We start from the raw sequence: 22,885 nt of genomic DNA on the forward strand, positions 1-22,885 counted from the left end.
AACCTTGGCTAATGTTAGCCACGCATACTACTAGCAAACATAATCTTCTCATGTTCACCCATAATGTGTGACTATTATGTTTCTTTAACCAGTTTAGGAGCAAGTGGTCTAAAGGAAAAGCTAAAATAATGAAAGTTTAAATTTCCAGTGTTGGCTTGTAGCTAGCAATTTATGGTTATACCCCAACAATGTCAGTCTGCCTACAAAAGAATCAAAATTGTTTTTTGAGGTCAAAATCTTAAAGTGCAATAAATCTGTTATATGTTGCCGGCTTGTGTGGAAACTGCAACTTTATCCTCTTTTTCTAATTTCATGTTAGTCATGTATATCTCTCATTCACTTTCATTCCAATACTGGCAGTACATGTGTATCTGTTTCACTTCTCTCCTTCTGTAGCTATGGAAAGCAACGCATGTCAAGGTGTCACTTTAGATTTCTTGACTAAATCCTGATCCTCCAACAATATCCACTTACAATAAGATTCACAACCAGACTAAACTAATACCTTATATATATATATATATGATTTATATCTATTATATCTATGTTTTGATTTATCAAATGTTTTGTTAAGAAATCTTCCCCAACTGTACGTCATTGCTTTGGTTTAACAGTGGCTCCTTTGGTGTAAAGACCCCGTGATATAGTTTGACGAACAGTTTCCTTTGGTGTGTTGCCATCTGTGTATGGTTGCATCCAATGAAATTGTCTTCATTGGATGCAACCAATGAAGACAATTTTAAAATTAATCAATTCTAACCACTTGCTTCATAACCAGTTGATGTTTTGGAAAGGAAACTGACGAACCATAATTTGGCACTTCCTATTACTATTGAAAGAAGGTGGTATATATCATTAAGGGTGAGGGGACATTCTCATTCTTGAGAGTATTTTGATGGGAAAATTACTATTATATACACCTCAATGGACAAGAAGATTAATCTGTCTGTTTGATCTGCTAAAACTTTACGACTACACTTGGATATAGATATCATTAAAGCTAGCAGACATTTATTAAACACAGAAAACTCCAATTTTGCTCTCATGGGGTCTTTAATATTGGCATCCACTTTTGCTAACACCGTTGATAAATAACAAGCAGTTAAAACTGATAAATGGCTGAGGTAAGTGTGGGCAAAATTAATTTTATAACCCTATGCATTTGAGTGCAAGATAATGACACTTGGTTTTCTTCCGTCTACAGGCTTGTCAATGAGAATGAAGTCAAACAGTGGCGAGACCAAGCAGAAAAGTTCAGAAAAGGTAACAGTGCAACACTGTCCTGCATAGCTGAGCCTTGAGTGAACTTATGTAACTATAATGCATGTCTGTTTTTTAGAGCATGTAGAGCTGGTGGCTCGGCTGGAAAGGAAAGAAAGGGAGTGTGAAACCAAGACACAAGAGAAGGAGGATATGATGAAGACACTCAACAAGATGAAGGACAAACTGCAGAAGGAAGGAGTGGAGTTGCGCTCTGCCAGGGAGCAAGTATTAGACCTGTCCTCCCGCATTAGCGACATTTCAGTGAGTTCACCATCTGTTACTTCCTTCTAGTGTGTTGTATGCATTCTTAAGTATAGTCGTTGCACATTAACGTTAGAACTTCCATGTCGATGTCGCTTCTTACGTTGTTTAGTTAGAGATGCTTGAGGAGTTGGTTAAGCATGATTTAGGTGTGATGGTTTATACTTTCCAGCAAATTTGTCTAACATTTTATTCATATGATTTGATTATCTTTTAGAGTGAAGTTCCTTTACCTGTTCCTCCTCTGCTCCCTGGGAGTCCAATGGCTCCGCCTCCACCACCTATGATGATGGGTGGCTTCCCTCCTCCTCCTCCGCCTATTGCTTTCTCTTGTCCCCCCCCACCACCTCCTCCACCTCCCCCGGGGGGTCCTCCACCCCCACCTGGAGCCCCGCCCATCTATTCTGGGATTCTGCCTCCACCTGGACCTCCTTCCATTGGTTCCACAACCAGCCTGCAGACAAAGAGCATCCCTCAACCTTCACAACCACTCAAATCTTTTAACTGGTCCAAACTGGGAGAGGTGAGTCAGTCCTGAGATTTATTTGGTACTTGCACTATTACCATTCCTCATACTTAGGGTTAATAGTACATAATAGGGGTGTAATGGTACACAGAAGTCACGGTTCGGTACGCATCTCGGGTCAATATGAGTTCGGTTCCACATGAAAAAGCAACAAATCCCCAATGCTAGGTTTCTTTTCATTTATTTTGAACAGACAGTAGTGCAGATTACAGTTTGTTCCACCTAAAGGCATTTAGTCCCCCTTGAGGTACTTGCTACAGTACAGCCTCCTTTATTGTGTATTGAGCACTAAGCAGTGAACAGAATGAACTCTTGCATAGGTCATTTTTTTGTTGGGTTGATAAAAAAGCAAAAGGTGTTTGGTCATAATCAGCTACAAAACTGAAAAGCATCTCTTGTGTTATAAAAGTACAAAATAAATAGAATAATTAAAAAAAAAACTTTGAGATTAGAGATTAGTTTTCTTTAGGTGCAAGAGTTCATTAACATGCAGTGACAATGGCAGATGCACAAAGTTCAATATTACACTTTTTCAAGAAATCATAGAAAGATGAGCGAGAAGGAGAGAAAGAGCAATCTACATCTCACGTTTCCATGAGGAGACAGCGAGTGAAGCGGCACTGGTTGCTTCCTATTTCCAAGACTCTTATTTCATCACTGGAGTGTAGTGAGATTTCCACGACACAAAAAAGCACAATGCCAAAAGATTGTGTCTCATTATAACAACTTAACAACATAAAATACTTCCTCATTTATGGCATAAATTATGGTCATGCAGATAAGAGTGAGACATCATTTGAAACTGTGGGGTCTATTTTTATCTGTGTACACTCACAATAAAAACAAAACATTGTGCTTTTGTTAAATAAAGAAAACAAACAGGATGCCGCTTTCTGCCGTCCTGGTTTCCTATCCATGAAGTTTGTGGAGCGCGTCACAAAATTAATCGAAACTCTGCGTATATGCTTCTAGCAAGCTCTTGCGTGCCATCTGAACTCTAGTTTTGTGTTGGTGCGTAGAACATCTCTTCTTCTTCTTCACTTTTTCCTGTTGTGGCAGTTAGCAAACAGTGTTGCATTAGTGTGCACGCCCCCTTCTTGATTGGAGTGTGGATCACCTGTGACACACTGTATTCGTCGTGTGACTGTATGCATTGAACCGTGACGGTTCGGGACGAATAAATGTACCTTTACACCCCTAATACAAAATATTTTAAACTTTATTTAAAATAACTTGAATCATCTGAGACTAATGCTCATTTGCTGATTATCTTCCTATGTTTGCAGAACAAGATCACTGGTACCATCTGGTATGAGATTGATGACAGAAGGCCCTTTAAGGTTCTTGACCTGAAGGACATTGAGAAGATGTTTTCAGCTTATCAGAGACAGCAAGTATGCAAGTGTTGCACACAATAGTTGTATCTCAAATTTATGGAATGATCTTCTGGAATGACAGCTTTTTGGAACCTCAGGCTTTACAGCAGTTGTTCTTTGCTGGATGGCATGTAATAGATGCCTTAGTGCTTCAAGCATGAAGTAGCGTTTTAGTAGCCTGGTTAGAACCAGACCCTTCTCAGTCGTAACTGAGTTAGGGTCTGGGGAAGGTTCATTGACAGCTCATTTCCAAAGGGCGTCACCAACGGACGTCGCTCGAATGCCTCTGGGCGCAATTGGATAGACCTTAAAACCAATCAGATCGATTGTCATCTTGTAAAGCCCGCCTCAACGTTTGTGATTGGTGCCTCAATTTGGAAAGATTGGAAGTGAGCTTGAATGGGCTCTTCGCCAGACTAACTTGCAGAGCAGATCTAAATTTGCCGGAAGTTCGTCTGGGTTTTCCCAGGCTAGCGTTTTATGGCATTTAGAGCAGAAATGCTGCAGATATGCTCTCAGGCCGAATATCAACAAAATCAAAGAGTGATTTTAAACACAATAATTATGATTTCTTCAATGGTTTGATGTTTTGTGAGCGATTCTGAGGCCTGTGAGAATGTTTGCTGTATTCAGCTCTGGCTGATTCTTCTGCTGCTTGAGTTGTTAACTTCTGCATGTGTTCCCGATGTTTTTGTTCTTTCTCTGTTGCTGTACCTCTGCCTGGCCAGGAGCTGCTCACTAACCAATCCTTCAAGCAGGTGAGTGGTTGCTCCGATTAAACCTACTATACTGCCAGAACTTTTAGCCCAGCACACTGCACACCTTTATGCAGTTTACACCTGGTATTAAGATGCGTTTTGGTCAATCGAATCACAAGTAAGCGACGCTAAATACAGGTGTAAACAGGGTCTAAAGTAGTTTGAACTTGTCGATTTTCGACCACTTCCAGAGCTAGTCAAAAATGCATTAGAAAGGATTGCTTTCGTAGTGTAAACGCTCATGTGGTCGACTGTGTTCGAACAGCCACAAAAGACCATCTACTCTCCGCCTACTGACCTAATGTGTGAACATTATGGGAAGTGCGCTAGCCAGACAGGATATAAATTTTGTCAGCTGAAGACCAAAGTTTGGTTTTTAAACCATACCAAGCACCATTCCTGATTTCTAACAAAACTGATTCTCTGTTTTTTTTCGTTGTCTCCTTTCACGTTCATATGTAAATTGCCTCCTTTAGATTGAAAGATCTGAAAAAGCCCATACATTTACCCACCCATAGACAATCCCCTTGAAGAAATCAGAACAGAAGTGGTTGAAAGTGGACTAAAAAGACGGATTAAAACACCCGATTTAAACGGGTATGTGTCTCCCTCGTCTACTTGTGATTCGATCGACCAAAACCCATCTCAATACCAGGTATTAAAATGGCTCATCGAATTACGTGTATCGTTTTCATCTATCTTGGCCACTGTCCCCAGAGGAAGTCTGTATTAATATGACAGTTGGTTGAAAAGTCGGAATTAAAACTTTAAAGGAATAGGGACTTTGACGGCCTCTGATAACTGTATAATTTGGATGTATGGAAAGAAGCTTGAAAATTATTCTGAAGTTTGCAACAACATGAGGTCAGAAAATGAATTTTTGATTGAGCTTTCAGAGATCTTGCAATAGTAAAATCGTTCTTCTCGAACGCCTGGAGTGAATAATTGGTGCATAATTATGAGAATCAGCTAAACTACTGTGATAGCACCGTGTAATTAGCTAAATGACTATAATTAGCACAAGCTAATTAGGGTTGGGAACCGAGAACCGGTTCTTATCCAGAACGGTAGTGTTTTTGAAAAAATACCGGAACCGTGCGAAATTCCTAAGTTTCGGTTCCGAAAACGGTTCTGGTGCGATATGTGGACGAAGTGCTGTGAGTAGATTATCCTTTAATAGCGACGTCCCACCTCATATTAAAATGCGAGGGCATTTGCACTGAAAAGCCCTCGCGCTACTCAAATGCGTTTTGCGTCAGATATCAAGGCGCAGAGAGAGAGAAAGAGAGAGAGAGTAGAGCTGCACGATTAACCTTTAAAAGATTTTGATTCAAACACCCATGCGACCTTATTCCTAAATGACAAAAACTTCATTCCTGAACATTCAAATCTGTTTGCGCTGTCGGTGACCCAGAGAGAGCAGTTGTCCATATGAAACAGCTTTACAATCACACAGTATCGATATTTCTGTGTTTCAAATATTCAAATGATTACAGAAGTACTGCGATAAAGGTTTATAGTTTGAGTATAAACATTGACGTCTACGGTAGCAATCAAACTTTTTTGTGTTCAGAATTTACAAAATGTATACAATGAGCGAGTGCATCATGAATGCCTTTTTTCAAACCGTGTTTTGTCTTATCCTGAATCACTGCGTTAAGCCTGTAATAAGAGTTAATACTCGTACCTTTGTTTAGACTGGCCGGCGGATCGAAGCCGCTGCGAAATAGCCCAACGCCTGCATGAAGGCTGATTTATACTTCTGCATCGGACCTACACCGGAGCCTCTACACTTTACACTACGCGTTGGTTTTCATTTATACTTCTGCGTCGTTGTCCGCGTTGACGCGCAATTACACATGCAGAGGGAACTTGTGAAACCCGAGGGAGGGGTTCTAGCAGACCAATCACATCGCTTGCGTCCATGTAGAATTGACGCGTTGTTACGTTTTTGGAGAGGTGCGCGTCAGGGTACGCTGAAGGGTACGCGCGCTACACACAGCCTACGACGCAGCTACGCCATGAGTTCGACGCAGAAGTATAAATTGGGCTTGACTCGTCATGGACATAAACAGAGAGAAGTAGCTCCAATGTTCAATGTTCTTCCGCAAGATGCATGCAGTTCTCTTTATTAACTGCTAGAGCGGTATCCAGTAATGAAAAGTCTTTATGAATCAATCATTCAAACCGATTTTAAAAATAATCTGTTCTACACACATCTTACATGTGTGTTCAAGCATATTCTACCCCTTCTGAGAAGGTATTCTCCACTGTTGGAGATACAATAAGCTAGGAGAGGTCCCAAATTATTCTAGCAGAATTTTTTATTTTCCTTCAGAAAAAATAACAAAAAATTAAAAAAATCGCTTAATAATATGTTGAATTTGTTTACATTACCAGTCTGTTAAACTCATTTGACGAGTACTATAAGAAATAAACACAAAAAGGATTGTGGATTTTTCCCTTACTAATATTTTTTATTGAATGGGAACCGGAACCGAAACCGGAATCGTTTGGCGGAACCAGAAAATTTCTTACGATTCCCAACCCTAAAGCTAATTATTGAACACTATTACACAGATGTCAAAAATGTAGATGAGGCATGTTTTGGGCAGAAATGACCTTCCACCTAGCCTGGATTCTTCATGTTACTGCTAAAAGAGAACTGTGTGTTAAAAGTGTGCTTTCTTTGGACCACTGTGGAGTTACGTGACCCGTGTAACCTCATCGAACATTCACAGCACAGGAAACGGTCTGGACCTATAAATAGATGTAAATGTTCTCGCTGAAACAGCCAAGCTTCTTTCAAGCATCTGTGGTTCTTCAGCTGCATGATCATTTCTGACACACTGTTCTGAATACTGACCTTTTGAGGGACAAATGGAAAGTTATGCATATATTGTGTGTTTTATTCTCACTGCAACCATTGAAATGACGGATTCAATTTTGAAAGACAAAAAATGTAATTGTTTATTAAAAACAGTAATGGAATCATTGCCTTGCTTGAAGTTTTGATTTTAATCGTTTTTCAATCAAGAATTATTTTATACATTTCATTATTAGAAAGAGGATCCAAACAGCCATGATGATAGTGGGTTTTCTCCTCTTCTGCAGAAAGAGACGGGATCAATGGATGACCTTTATCTAAGCTCGCGCAAAGTCAAAGAGCTGTCAGTCATCGACGGCCGCAGGGCCCAGAACTGTGTCATCCTGCTTTCCAAGTACGTACTTGTCCCTGATTTAGCACTGTTAGCATTTTGTTAATGGATATCCTGGATAACAGATGCTATGCTTATTAAATTCTGAAAAGTAATTCAGAGGATCTGTTACCACAACATGGCTGCAAGTTAGAATTTTTAGATCTGGTTTCACAGACAGGGTTTAGATTAAGCCAGTATTTTAGTTCAATTAGGACATTTATGTAGATTTTATAAACATTACCGGTGTGAATCTTTATACTAAACAATGTCACTCGCATTTAAAGATGCAAGATGCTTTCAGTTGAAATGGCTCAAACATGCATTTTAGTCTAGGACTAGATTTAACCCTTGTCTGAGAAACTGTGAGACTACAATACAAATTGTTTGAGCAACTTCATTTTTTAGAGTAATCAACTTAAAATTTTAACTTTGAATTCAACTTTGTGTTTTTACCAACTATTGAGTTAGAAGAACTTAATGATTTGTTAGTTGAACATAATTTAATTTAAAGTTGTCATAACTTTAAAAAAAATGCAAACATTTTTTTTTGTTGAGCCAACACTTTATTTGTATGTTGTTTGAATGTTGTTAAGATGTTACTTTATAGTAGGAGATGGTGTACGGATATGTTCTGTGACCCATTGCATAAAATGTTTTGACTAGTCTTTCTAGTCGTTTTTGTTTAAACTGGTCATAACCTATTTTAGTTACATAAAAAAATATATTTTTTTGTCACTTTGCCAAAAGACAGATTGCCACTAGAACAGACTAGTTCTTAAATTCATTATAAAATCAAAATCGACAATTCTTAATGGAATACTGGATTAGTGTTTATTATAAATGATTTATTCGTGAACATCATGGGTTTTCTTTTTCAATTAACATGCCATCATAATCTTACTTCAAAGATAAGGTGAATTAATGTAGCCAAATCCAGGAGTTGATTTTAAAAAATGTAAAGATTATTGACTGAACATTGAACTTTTTTTCAGCAAAGACATTCAGAGCTTTTCTTTGAGCTTAAACATAAAAGTGTGCCAGTGCAATGGAAAAACAAGCTAGCTAATGCAATTCATATTGACTTAATGAGGCCAGGAATAGATTTATCATGTTCTGTGATGTGGACAGATTTTTATTGATCTCAACTAAGGGGAGAGAAGATTGATTGAACATTGATTGTTAGGCCATACCTAACCTTTTATGTCACATCATAGGATGATTTGACATACTATTGGTGTTTTTACTTTCTTAACAACATGTTAAATATGAACAATTTACAGAATTAAGAAAGCCCTTTCTGTTCATACAGATTAAAAATGAGCAATGAAGAGATAAAAAGAGCCATTCTAGAGATGGATGAGAGGGAAGAGCTGGCTAAAGACATGTTAGAACAGGTGAGTGCTTTGTTGGACTCGGCATTAAAAAAACTTCTGTGTTTTTGATTAGTACATTTAATGCTTATGAATAAACACTCTGTATGTGAAAATTTATTGTACATTCACAGCTGCTGAAGTTTATTCCTGAGAAAAGTGATATTGACCTTCTGGAGGAACACAAACACGAGCTTGAGCGAATGGCCCGGGCCGACCGCTTCCTGTTTGAGATGAGCAGGTACTGCTAAATGATTGAAGCTTAGATGGTAAATGAGCACAATGATTTAAAAAAAGAGTGAAGAATAATACAAATGAAAGTTATTTATCAGAAGATTTATTATTGAACTGCATAAATGACAAAGCAGATAACAACCCAAGTTTAGCAGTGATTTTTAGTTGATTTTGTGATTTATTTATTTTCTTTAGTGATTTTTTTCCAGCATATTCTACCTCCAAAGAAACAGGCCACTACAAAAATCTGTGGTGTCTAGAATTCCCCAAATTCTCAATCTCACATCACGTCATACCATTGGAGATCCATAATTTATCAGAAAAGTTATGCAACGTGCAAATCCAGAAAAGATGAATAAGGCCACACACATACTTTACGCAAGTACATGAATGCAGCCATGATTGAACAGCATGTGTACTTGTATAAACGACATTGACATTTTGCAAAGCAAAAACCTGCAAATTCATATATGTTTCCTACATAAGTTAAGGTAATTTGGACGTACATACTTAGTACATGCATAACAGGATTTTTTTTGTTATTATATATTCAAAACATTGGGGTCGGTAAGATTTGTAATGTTTTTAAAAGAAGTCTCTTCTGCTCACCAAGGCTGCATTTATTTGATTAAAAATACAAAACAAACCCAGTAATATTTTGAAATATTATTTCAATGTAAAACAGCTGTTTTCTATGTGAATATATAGTCAAGTGTAATTTATTCCTGTGATCAAAGCTGAATTTTCAGCATCATTACTCCAGTCTTCAGTGTCACATGATCCTTCAGAAATCATTCTAATATGATGATTTGATGCTCAAAAACATTTATGATTATTATCAATGTTGAAAACATTTTTTTAAGATTCTTTGATGACCAGAACGTTAAAAAAAACGGCATTTATTTGAAATAGAATCTTTTGTCATGACATTAACTCTTTCCTTGCCATTGACGGAATTTTCTGGCAATCCATGTTTTCACTATTATACGGTAGGGAACAAGTACAAAAAAAAGTATGAAATCTTCAGATCAAAACGCAGGCAAATAAGCAGCAAAAACAAGTGATAGAATGTTAAATAATGCTATCATCAAACATTAAACAGCATATAATATACTGCATATTTGGAGCTTTTTTTAAATGGCGAGGAAAGAGTTATGAACCTCACCCCACCACCACCAACCCCATATCTCCTTACTGTAATGTGGACACACATCTAAGTCTTATTACCGTATTGCAAAAACACAAGCTATATTATATAATAGTATGAGTATTTATCATTGTATTGCATTATTTTTAAACTTGATCTTTAATGCAATAAAATGAAATGTCATTGATAATAAAGGGGAGGGGGGAGGAATACAATCAACATTTTTTTTGTTTCCATTTTGGGATGACGTGACCCTGTATGGGCTTCATCCCAGTGGCTGAAGCTGAATGGTTTTGACCATTTTCTCTCCACCAGAATTGACCACTATCAACAGAGGCTCCAGTCTCTTTTCTTCAAGAAGAAGTTTGCCGAGCGTCTAGCGGAGACAAAGCCCAAGGTTGAAGGTTGGTAGGTTTAGTGTGATGCTCCTGGATGTGTTTCTTTGCATATTAACGCAAACTCACATTCAAGTGATAGAGGCCAGAAACTGTCCTGTAAATATGGGAGAAGTGAATATGAGAGCATGAGTCAGGTCTGGTGTGTTTGTGAGTGTGTGGCTCTTCTACTTGAATTTATCTCCAGTTCAAATAAAGAGCACTGTTTCCACGGAGGCTGTTTTGGAAAGCTGGCACATGTTGAGAGGGGAGAGTCGTTCTCATAAACACTGCTTTTTTTCTTCAAAGAGTTTCAAGCTTTTCATGAAAGAGTTGTGGCGTGCATGTGCTTACAAAGTACTTTGGATGAACATAAGCCAGCCCAAAATCTGGTTCAAGACCTCTCTCTTTTAGCTATCCTTAAAGGGACAGTTCACCCCAAAACAAATATATTGTCCTCATTTAACCACCATCATGTCATTCTCTGTGGAAAAATGTTCACGGATTCCATATTGTGATAGACAGCCATACAATAGCTTTGTGTGAGAGACAGAACGAAATTGAATTGATATTTACTGAAAAGATCATTTAACATATTGGTTATCCTCAAATTGATCAGTACACACACTCACCTCAAATATTGACGATTAAAACCTTTAACTCATACAATTTACACAACCTCAACGTGCTAAAATCCCATAGTCTCCCTGACTTGACAATGTTATGCCATGTCTACAAAACACAAGCAACAAGACTAAGTTGATAGCAGTGTGTAATGAAGCTTTATAGAGCAGAGAGTTTGGGCATCATCCACACAGACAAAACAAAAAAACAAATTAACATTTCTGGCCCATCCTGGTACATTAAAATGTGTCAACAGGAAGGCATTTTGAATATTTTAACATCCAGGAAAAGGAAGTCTAACTTTGGCTAAGATCCTTCGGGAAAACTTTTTTTTGTGGGAAAGTGGCGGCGGGAAAATTGTGGACAAGCATCAAAGTTGCATGCTCTTTCTTGTTCCCGCTGGAGTGACTGCTGTTATGCAGCTCTATGATGGGAATTGTGAGGCAGAACTGGAGTTGAGACTAGTTCACACACTCACACAAACATAGTGATGTTAAACATCAGTTCAGTTCCAGTATTGTTCAATAATTCACACTAGGCTTCGTAATGGATTCAGTTGTGGAATCCAGAACTGAGAAAAGCAGGAGGTAGAATTAGATTTTCTTCTTTGTTGATTCATGTTGACATTACTGTGGGTTCTGATCTTGTATAATGAATTGCATTGAATCTTAGATGATTCCATCGTCCAGCTCATTACTAGACCCAGACTAAACCTGATGACTTATTCCACATTTCGGCACTTTCTTTGGAATGGAATTACATGTGGTAAAATGAGTTGAAGGTACTACATTCTTATTGGTAGTTGAAAGCATAATATAAATATTAAGATACATAAAAATATTTAAGAAACAACACATATGTTGGGGAATAGGACAGACGTTCCAATTATGTACAAATCTGCTGAGCTTTCATGTGGGCCTGTTTATAACTTAAAGGAATACTTGACCCAAAAATGAATATTCTGTCATCATTTACTTGTCCTCATGTCATTCCAAACTCGTATGGCTTACTTTCTTCTGTGGAACACAAAAGAAGATTTTGAAAAATGTCAGTAACCAAACAGTTGATGTGCCCATTTTTTCCCCCATAATATGGAAGTCAATGGGGTCCATCAACTGTTTGGTCACCCATGTTTTTGTGTTCAGCAATATTTTTCAGTATTATGTTGACATCAGTTAGATTTTTGATACATTTCCTCATTTCTTTTCTAGCTATTCTGTGTGCGTCGCGTGAGGTGATGAAAAGCAAGCGTCTGACACAGGTTCTGGAAGTGGTTTTGGCATTCGGGAACTTCATGAACAAAGGACAGAGGGGCAACGCATATGGTTTCAAAGTGTCCAGCCTCAACAAGATCGTGGACACAAAGTCAAGTATAGACAGGTCAGAGGTCAATGAAGAGCATCCGGTGATATTTTTAGCTTGTTCAACTTTTTCAATCAAAGCATCTTTTGGCCTTTTCACTGCTACCTTTGACAATTCATTTTATCGAACTGAATTCACTCAATGAATTGTTAAAGAATATATTATTATATCTGGGTTTTTTTTCTTGTCCTGTTTTGTAATGTATTTGTAAACAGAAATGCAATTAAACATTGCGTTTCTGTTTTCAAATACGTTTGATAGAATACATTGCATTAAGAAGATCTGATTTGATTTGAATGGATTAATAACACTGGTATATTTGTTTCTTATTTCATTGCTTTAATCTTGTAATAAATCATTATTCTATTTGCATTTCCAACAGGAACATCACCATGTTGCATTACCTGATCATGATCTTTGAGAAGAATTACCCTGACATCCTCAATATTCAACAGGACTTGTTCAGTGTACCAGAAGCTGCCAAAGTCAAGTGAGTCCCACCTTGCATATGTACTCACTGTTATCATTATATTGTTTGTGGTGTGTGCTTAGCCTGTTTTGTGGATCAGTGAATGGTTCGAGACAGTTTTTGCTTACTGTTACTTTCCCACAGTCTGGCTGAGCTGGAGAAGGAAGTGTTCAGCATCAGGAACGGCCTGAAAGCTCTGGAGGCGGTGAGGCATCCATCATTTATTACTGTGAACCGTTAAAAACATTCTCATAAGAGACACCCCTCAAACATAGCTGACATACTCTTTATTTAATTTTTTATTATTAGCTACCTAATGTTTTTCTGCTAGCGAAGAATCTTCTAGACATGGTCAAATATGATGCTCAAAACTAGTGGTTGGCCGATATTGATTGTTTTGATTGCGATCTTAGAGTCGGCGGCCGATATGAAGCGGATATATTTATAATTTATATTTATTTTACTTAATATTTAATAAACTAGAAATAAATCATTTGAAAATTAGTTAAAATATACATTTGTAAAATGAACAGTCAATGAAAATATTGCCTACTGAATAAGTAGGAATTTCCCAGGAGGACAGTTTATCAGTAAAAACTAAAATATTTTAGTAAAATTTATTTAGGAGGAGCAAAAAATGAAAAAGATATATATATATATAATAATTTTTCTGTTTACATCAGGAGTTACGATACCAGCAGAGCCAAGCATGTGATCGGGGAGACAAGTTTGTCCCAGTGGTCAGTGACTTCATCACAGTCGCTAGCTTCAGCTTCTCTGAACTCGAGGAACTACTCAATGAAGCCAAAGATAAGGTAACATCTTCTTTTAATAATTCAGTCACAATAACCTCCGACCTTAAATATCCAACCTAATAATACGTTTCCTCATCTCCATTCCATAAGAAAGGGATTCATATTAGCCAGATACAACCGCACAAAGGAGTTCCTTGGCAGAGAGAGATAGAGAAAACAAAAGGCCTGGTATTTCCTTCAGTGCCTAGGGCTGAAAATGTTTTCTCCAACAGTTCTCAGAGTTATTGTTGAGGGCAGAACAGGGTCTTTGAGTGGGTCACAGGAGAGGATTGTAGAGTGGAGCTTGGCGTTTTCAGGATGGGCCCGGCAGGCCTTCCCAACCCCCACCTCCATCTTCTCCAACCCTGTGCATGGACCGGGGCCTGATATCTTAGAAGGATGAAGGAACAGGGAGTGAGAGAGAAAGAAAGAAAAAGGCTGAGAGAAAAGAGAAGGCTTTGTATACTCTTCCCGGCTCGGCATGATGACTTAAACATCCCGGGGAATCCCGGCAGCCGGTCCTAAATTTCTCAGGGCTTTTTCTCCAGGGGTTTGAGGAGATTTATTTCTTTTGAAATGTGGCTTGGTCTCAACCCCACCCCCACTATGGTATGTCCCCAACTCTCAAGTACATGAAAGAGAAGTATTCTGACAGCCATTGGGAACACTTTGAAGATGTGTGTGCTAGCAATCTATTTTGTGGTGGTGGAAAGTGTGAATAGGGATGTGTTTTGGTCACTGGGCAGACTGACTTCTGAACTCGATTCCTCATAACTGAACCGTCGCTTTAACCCTTTCCACCATTTTCCAAGTTATTTATTTAGTAATGCCATAAAAGTTTGGAGAGACTTCATGAGAAATGGCTGACTCTGAAGCTCTATGAGCTGTGAGGACACAAAGGCCTCCCTGTGCTTTCCAGACAGATCTACCTCTTCCTGCTTTACTCCAAGGGTCAGAATTCAGTCTCCTGTAAGAAATCCTGTCCCCTGAGCTGGGTTAAAATTAACACAAACACTACGGCTGAGAACAAGGGAGGAGTACTGTCAACACTAAGATGCTGAAGATCTCTGCACTGATAACTTGCGCAGGAGTTGTTGGGACAATCACCACCCGAAGGTAAAAATGTACAGTACATGCAGTTATTACTATAAGTTTCTTTGCATGGTCTGCAGATGCAGATCGACAGCTAAATGGTATGGTGTGACTTACCGGTTAAAGCTCAGTGGTGGAAACCAGTGTTATTAATTCAGTTTCACGATTAAGTTAAGTCGTCACATTTATTTATATATTGCTTTATACAAAATAGATTTGTTTCAAAGCAGGCGTTAATGTTGTAAAATTAATAAATTATGAAACTAATTCAATTTCAGTCGTAAAGCAGCACTAATAGAGTCATTAATTATGCTCAGTTCTATTGTCAATACAGATCAAAAACTGTCAGTTGCAAAGTTCAATGAGTTGCAAAGTTCAATTTAGCTAAAAGCGGCTCTGCAGAAGACAACAGTGTCATTATCCAGCTCAATTCAGTTCAAATTTACTTCTCATTCAGTGTCAGTGCAGTTAAATCAATAATATTACTAAACATTAACTGTCCCCATAAAGGCAGACTCGTTTTGACTTTACATGGAGTATCACTTCTCGTAAGATAATTAGTGGCTTCACTGAGCTGAGGAGACGGAGACAAAGACCTTGGCCAGAATCACAATGAGAGAGATGACAGTTAGAACTGAGATTAATGAGTTCCCCATGGCAAGTCTACTGTGGATGAAGGCTTGGCATATACTCTCTTGGCAGACAGATCTTCAAATGGCTTTTGGAGCAATGGTCTTTGACACCTTGATATGCCAAACCACACTAAAAGTGGATAACCTTTTTGGGTATGTACATTTATTTCTCCACAAAAGTTCAGCCACCGCATCTGTGTGCAATCAATTATGTAGCTCAGGCAGTAACTTATTAAGTCAAGATCAAAACAGCTTTGGAATGTTTATTCCAAAACTCTAAAGTGTACCAATGACTGCTGTATCAGTTCTGAACAGTCATTGCAAGTTTATGGCCCAATGCAATGATTTTGTCAGAAAATGATTTATCTCCCTGTCTTGGCATCCATGTGTATGTTTTGGTGGCAAATGTAGCAGGGATTGGCAATGCATTGAATATGTAGGATGGTGGAGTATAGAGCCTATGAGATGTCAATGAGATGTTTAAGAGACATCTAGGAGATGTTTAAGAGATGTGTTTGAGATGTCTATGAAATGTCCATGAGATGTCTAGCAGATGTCTTGGAAATGTCTAGGAGATGTATATGAGATGTCTAGGAGATGTCCATGAGATGTCTAGGAGATGTCTTGGAGATGTCTATGAGATGTCTAGCAGATGTCTATGAGATGTCCATGAGATTTCTATGAAATGTCCATGAGATCTCTCCCATATCTCTTGGAAATGTCTAGGAGATGTATATGAGATGTCTTGGAGATGTCCATGAGATGTCTAGCAGAGATCTTGGAGATGTCTATGAGATGTCCATGAGATGTCTAGGAGATGTCTTGGAGATGTCTAAGACATGTCTAGGAGATGTTTTAGAGGTGTATATGAAATGTCTAGGAGATGACTAAGTGATGTCTAAAAGATGTCTAGGAGATGTTTAAGAGGTGTATATGAAATGTCTAGGAGATGACTAAGTGATGTCTAAAAGATGTCTAGGAGATGTTTAAGAGGTGTATATGAAATGTCTAGGAGATGACTAAGTGATGTCTAAGAGATATCTATGGTACAAAATCTGTCACTGGGGATGTCCTTTCAAAAGGTACTAGCATATACCAGTGAGGGACTAGTATGTGTACATTTTTGAAAGGGTACCGCCCCAGTGACAGCTTTTTTTGAGAGTGTGTATTACACAGCCTTAGCCAATAATAGCTACCTTCTCAAGCATGGTACACAATAAAATATCCAATTCACAGGTTGCCCCATATGTTGCATTTTTTTCCTCTTCATGCATTTCCACTAATTTGAGTTTCTTTGCTTTTTCTCAGCCTAAGTAGACGCTTATCCTCATTAAGTTATCACTCTCCTCTCTTTCCTCTTCACTCCAGTTCTCCAAGTCTCTGAAGCATTTTGGAGAGGAGGAAGGTCGCATGCAGCCGGATGAGTTCTTTGGAATCTTTGACATCTTCCTGCAGTCGTTCAGCGAGGCCCGGCACGACCTGGAGAACATGCAGCGACGCAAGGAGGAGGAAGAGAGGAGAATACGCATGGAGGCCATGGTACAATACTCATTTACTGAAACAGCAATACTCAAAATACACACAGAGAGGATTTTTACAGGATCCAGAGATCTGGATAATTTCACACTAGCTTGGAGGCCCTTTTGTCTTTGCAGCCTCTAATCTTTAACAGCTGGTTTTTAAAATTAAATAAAATTACAATTATTATATACAATGAAGTGAGATCTAGGAGGGGCAGTTATGGCCTAATGGTAACAGAGTTGGACTGGTGACCCAAAGGTTGCTGGTTCGATTCCAGTACCGGCAGGAATATGACTGAGGTGTCCTTGAGCAAGGCACCTAACCCAATCGATTCCCGGGCGCCACTTAAGGCTGCTCCGGGGGTGTGTATCCACGTTTGCAGTGTGTGTGTGTTCACTACTCACTACTCTGCTCCTAATGTGTGTGCACTTACTTGGATGGGTTAAATGCAGAGGTCAAATTCCAAGTATGGGTTACCATACTTGGCCATCACGTGTCACTTTCTTCAAGGAAATCAGGATCTCCTCTTGGAATAAGCTTTGACACATCAGTTGAGTATCATTTAACACTTTTCACAGCATCACAACGATCACAGATTATCGTTTTTAAAAATGTGCTATTGTCTTGGCTCTAGTTTTCAAGTACCATTTGGGAATATGGTCAATTTCTTCAGGACATTTTCTAGATTTTCCCAGAATTTTTTAAATGAGAACAAGACTTACGTTACAATTACACAGCATTAAACAATCTAAGAAAGTCACTGTGTCTTTCGCATAGTAACTAACTTGTGACAGTGCAGTCAAAATAATAAATACCACTGGTGATACAGAGAGACGGATGTATGATCTGCACAAACACAAGCTTTTAACATTCATTTGCTCAAGAGCTGTAACATGCCTTTTTATTATTATTTTATGTTTTTTGGACAAAAACTGGGCTGTCACCTTTAATGCTTGTCAGTAAATGACCACTGGATCGCTGACGTCAATGCCTAGAAAAAAGTATTTTCTATATAAGTTTTCCTTGTAGAACCCTACAAAATAAACTGCAGTTAAATGCTCCAATCACTCATATACTCCTCTGACACAATCCAGGACGTTGTTAACTCTTTCCCTACCATTGACGGAATATTCTGTCATTTATGAGACAGCGCTCCCCCGCAATTGACGCCATGTTTTTACTGCTATATGGTAGGGGGCGCTATTACGCATCTTCTGAAAGAGTTCAAAATCTCTGGATCCAAACACAGGCAAAACAGCAGAAACAAGTGATAAAAACATTGCTTATGCATGTTGTAGTCTTTGAATTGTTTTTTGATTTTCTCAGCTTTTTGTTCAAATTGTTGCTTTTTTAAATGAAATTTACCCATATTCAAGTGTTGATAAAAGAAAATAATGCATGAATAATGCTAGATTTAAAAAAAATAAAGCAGATTCTCTGTTCTTTCTTTTGTCCTGAAAGTTTTGTGAAAATATTAAAAATGCTGGCAGTGGCTGACAACTTGAAAGTTAAAAATCTTCTAATTTCTTGATGGGTCCCTCTCAAGGCAGAGATGCAAACACTGTCTAAACTGGATGTGTGAAAGCCAATATTCCAAATAAATTGCAGCCATAGCCATTGACACGACCAATGGTGCAAAGATGTAGGCGGTGGTCTCTTGCTTCAGAGGCAGTTGCTTCATATCCAGATATATTTGCCATTGTGATGTCACAAAGCTCCCAACATCCAAACAAACCGTTTTTTGAACTCGGTTTAAATAAATGTTTTTTTGCTTTCATTTTAAGCTATGAGAAATGCAGGATGTTATAAATGGTACAATAATGTCCTTCATGTCATGATGACACCTTCAAAAAGCTCCTGCAATTAAATAACATCATATTATGCATGGCTTTTCTACAGGGCTCTTTTTCCTTTTCTCAATTTTCAGCCTCATGCGAAACAAAACACACATCCGTCAACATTATCTAATAAATCATAACTGTTAGGACATGAAAATGCTCAGCTTTGTCACTTTTACCATGTTCATGAAGTTTCATGCACTTCAACAAACACATTTCTCACACATGCTGTATGAGGGAAACCATTGCATACGTGATGACAGCAGCGATGTAGTCGCGAGTAATTGGTAGCAGGACCCAGATGCAGATTTATTTGTTGTAGTCACTCATGAGACCATGAATCACCTCAGAACAGCTCTGCCATATTACGATAGCACATGTTTCGAGATTGACCGCTATCATATGAATGGGATATCCACTGATTAGTGTTTATATGTACTTAAAAGACAATATGATGCTGATACCCTGTATGATCACAGCTATTTAACGTTGTCTCTGTTCATTTATCCATCCCAGCTGAAGGACCAGCGCGAACGAGAGAGACGAGTGAAGAAGAGCGCGGGCGGCAGTGTGTCAGAAGAGGTGGGAGAGTTCGATGATCTTGTGTCGGCGCTTCGCTCAGGTGAAGTCTTTGACAAGGACTCGAAACTTAAACGCAACCGCAAGCGCTCTGTCAACCAGCTGGTGGATGGAGGGGGTCGGGAAAGACCAGTCACCAAGGTGAACTATTGACCCCAGTGAATACAGTCAAAAGGACACCAGACTCCCTATATTCACAGACTGACGGGGAACTCTCCTGAAATGTTGTACACTGCACTATATTTTACATTTTGCTCAGACCAGTAATAAGTGACAAGCTCAAAGATGAATAGTCTGGATCTATGTGAAGGATACCCTGCAATCTCTCTCCTCTTGTTTCTGCTTCACAGTCTTCCTTCTTGTCATGTACACTCAAACTGGCATCTTACTATATATTGGTCTTTGTGGCCAAATGCACAACCTGATGTCCAACAAGTTCAAGAAGAGCAGTCTGGCGCTGCGAGGTCTCACAATACAAGGATCACTTGTCAAGGCCATTCTGCTCATTCTTATAACCCGCCAAGGTTATTGTCCTTTCTCAGCCGCCCATTCCCTTGCTCTAACTTTAGGAGATTGAAAGAAAGTCCCATTTTTGGAAATATGGTACTTCTAAACTTCGGATCCAACTGTGCTTTTTGATTTAAAGGACGCAGCTGGTGCTTCTTAAACATGAAAATGGAGATAAAAAGGAAATATTGTTCAAAGCTAGATGTTGGGATTACCACATATGAAATGTAACACTGTGGATGCAGCCTTACAGGTCGGGATACTCATTCCCCAAGTGCCTCTATACATTAACAGCATCCCGAGGACCTCCTGGATGGAGATTCAGACGAGAGAATACAAAACCGGAAGAATTATGACATTATGAATGCAGAAATTCGAGCTCCTTTACATACATTGTGTCAAACAGTTAAAAGAGCCCATAGGATTGTCGTGGAATTTATGTATTTATATGTAGCAGACCCACTCTCATATTTCATGTTTATTTGTGTTTAGTGCTTTTTCTTTGAACGCTTCAAGGTACACCAAAGTAACACAATAATACATCTCCATCAGGTTGTTACTGGAATACTTGTGTGACCTTGAATCGGTCATAAATGGTCTTATCTGTCCTCTACAACTGCAGCTTTTATCCAAAATGCTCTTAGGTAACATTCTAGGAAGACTTTTTTTAAAAGAAGTGGTTAGCAATGAGCAAGTACACCATGTGTCTTTTTCAGGTTAACATACTGAACCTCTGGGCCTTGATTATATTACACAGAATGATGCCTCACATATATCTAAATGTTTAATAAGAAACACTAGGTACACATACTGCTATTTTCCAGGTCTGAAAAAAAAAGTTATCTCCTAAATCTCTGAGATTTCCACTGAATTTCAGACTTAGACCTTTTAATTTGAGGACAACATTATGTAACCCACTTTGGTTTTCTTGTTTATTATATATTGTGCATATTTTTTAAACATGTATATTAAGTAGCTGTAGTCAGGACAAAGGTTGCAGATGTACACCGAATGAGCTTGTAGTTGGCATGATATGGCAGAGACACCAGACGAGAGGCCACTGATTTGGATACAGACACAGATGTCAAGGCAATGCTAAAGCTGTGAGTGCAAACATCTGAAGAAGGGATGTAGAGTCCACTGAGATGGTCATTATTGAAAGCCTTTTTTTTTTCTCAAGAAGTATCCTACTGTTTTCAGTACAGCATGCGACGGGCGTCCCGTCATCGGTCCACATGGGGTCATAGCGGGCGTTCTGTATCATTTGATTGTGTTGATCTTTTAAAAGACGGTTAAATATGGACACAAATGGTGCTAATTTCCCATTTTTGTGGGGTACAGCTCTGCGCCCCCTGACCCTGCTTAAGAAACAAGATGGGTGTCTGTATGAGAGAATGGACTTTGGTTTATCCATATTTCGTTGCGCCAGTGGGATAATTTATTAACAGTCCAAAAAAACACAAGTTCAACGCTAAGCTTGCAAGTGCCATTACAAAGGGCCAGTGCTGTCATTCTCTTTTCTCACTTGCATCATCTGTTATTTAGCTCTTATTTTATGTGTACTTATTTAGATTTAATAATTGAAAGGTGTATATTTATGTATATTTTGTCAATGGTGTACGTATATACCAAACTGCAGTCCCATCTGTTTTAGGTCACGTGTTTAGTGACTAATGACTTGATTACTTATTACGAGTCAGTAGGATTTATACAACAGTTGTGCTTAAAATCTTTGTGGTTTGAGGTGAAAAGAGCACAGAAGGTTGTCTAGAACATTTAGGAAAAGACAATTATTGCCTATTTAAATCTGAACGATTCAGTTAGCTTTAACTGTAATTAGTTTGATTGCACTTCTTAAGGATTCCCCTTGGAGATCTTACGGCAAAGTCCTAAAGCTTGAGCCGATTCATTTGAGATCACGCACAATTAGGAATGTGGGTTTGCACAATTTACTGTTCAGGGCGCACCGAAATGAATACGAAGGCATATACTTTGTTGGACAATTTTATAATCTTACATCTGAAAGAGATGATCCCCTTGCCAAATTAATATCGGGGTGTTTTGGGCTATTTTATTTCCTTTATGTCTTTTTTGTTCTTGTCATGAGAGGACTGGTTTTGCAGACACTTTGGTGTTCTGTCTTTTCAGATCCACAGTGTATTCAAATCTTCAGTATTAATATTTGTATTATTTTTTTTTTGTATGTATGTATGTATATTTGGTCATTGATTGTCCAAAACAGAAAGGAAAAGATGTAGCTATAGTTGCTTGATGCACTTTTTTGTAGGAAAAACTTTTCCTGCACCGCAAACCTGAGGAGCCAAAGGCTGATAAAAAATATGAAAATGTAAGTATATTTTTGTAGTTAAGAAATCAGGCCATCGTAAATAGGTGTAAATTTATCCAATAATCCAAGTTCCATTTTCTTTTCTTTTTTATAACACTAAACCTTTTGTTGGATTGAATATTGATCGATATGAAATGGGCCGTGATATGAAGGGTAAAGAAAATTGATTGTTTATCTTCTATACATGTTATAACAAAGTAAAAAACTATATAAGACATTAATTGTAATCAAACTGCATCTGAATACAGCAAGAAAAACTGCCTAAATGTATCACTCACTTTTATATCTAGATATTTTTGAAAGAGAATGTTTTCCTCACACTTCTGCTTGGTCCAATAATGCACTTGATGTTTTCCCTATTGGCTCGAGTTGTGCATAGGTGTGGTTCTTTGATAATACCGGTGTATTATTATTATTATTATTATTATTATTATTATTATTATTATCTGTGACATGAAACGCTCCACCCCTGATTTTGAGGTTGTAATTGTGCCAAATGCACAATTTTAAAGGCTGATTTGACACAATAGATGTATAGTTCTCAAATGTTTTGTACACCATCATAGAAACAAGAAAAGGTCAAATTAAGTCTGAAGAATGTGGAAATGATT

General features: G+C 38.2%; 1 protein-coding gene across 4 annotated transcripts in view; it reads left to right on the forward strand.

Moving 5' to 3' along the window:
- Window positions 1-22,801, forward strand: part of daam2 (dishevelled associated activator of morphogenesis 2) — a 98,244-nt gene extending 75,443 nt beyond the window's left edge. For 2 of the 4 annotated variants that reach the window (XM_077238294.1, XM_077238297.1), the window contains exons 12-26: window positions 1,205-1,263; window positions 1,340-1,524; window positions 1,742-2,047; window positions 3,337-3,444; window positions 4,155-4,184; window positions 7,299-7,405; window positions 8,694-8,778; window positions 8,889-8,995; window positions 10,451-10,539; window positions 12,345-12,513; window positions 12,878-12,985; window positions 13,109-13,169; window positions 13,648-13,779; window positions 16,851-17,021; window positions 19,358-22,801. In XM_077238294.1, coding sequence (XP_077094409.1) covers window positions 1,205-1,263; window positions 1,340-1,524; window positions 1,742-2,047; window positions 3,337-3,444; window positions 4,155-4,184; window positions 7,299-7,405; window positions 8,694-8,778; window positions 8,889-8,995; window positions 10,451-10,539; window positions 12,345-12,513; window positions 12,878-12,985; window positions 13,109-13,169; window positions 13,648-13,779; window positions 16,851-17,021; window positions 19,358-19,573 — 1,933 coding nt within the window. In that variant the 3' untranslated portion in view covers window positions 19,574-22,801. The remainder of the gene's footprint in view (window positions 1-1,204; window positions 1,264-1,339; window positions 1,525-1,741; window positions 2,048-3,336; window positions 3,445-4,154; window positions 4,185-7,298; window positions 7,406-8,693; window positions 8,779-8,888; window positions 8,996-10,450; window positions 10,540-12,344; window positions 12,514-12,877; window positions 12,986-13,108; window positions 13,170-13,647; window positions 13,780-16,850; window positions 17,022-19,357) is intronic. The other 2 variants (XM_077238298.1, XM_077238299.1) reach the window with 1 other exon arrangement.
- The last annotated feature ends 84 nt before the right edge of the window (window positions 22,802-22,885 follow it).

This window comes from Siphateles boraxobius, unplaced genomic scaffold (genome assembly GCF_051911475.1).
Source record: "Siphateles boraxobius isolate OS27281-9 unplaced genomic scaffold, OSU_SipBor_1 22, whole genome shotgun sequence".
Classification (NCBI taxonomy): domain Eukaryota; kingdom Metazoa; phylum Chordata; class Actinopteri; order Cypriniformes; family Leuciscidae; genus Siphateles; species Siphateles boraxobius.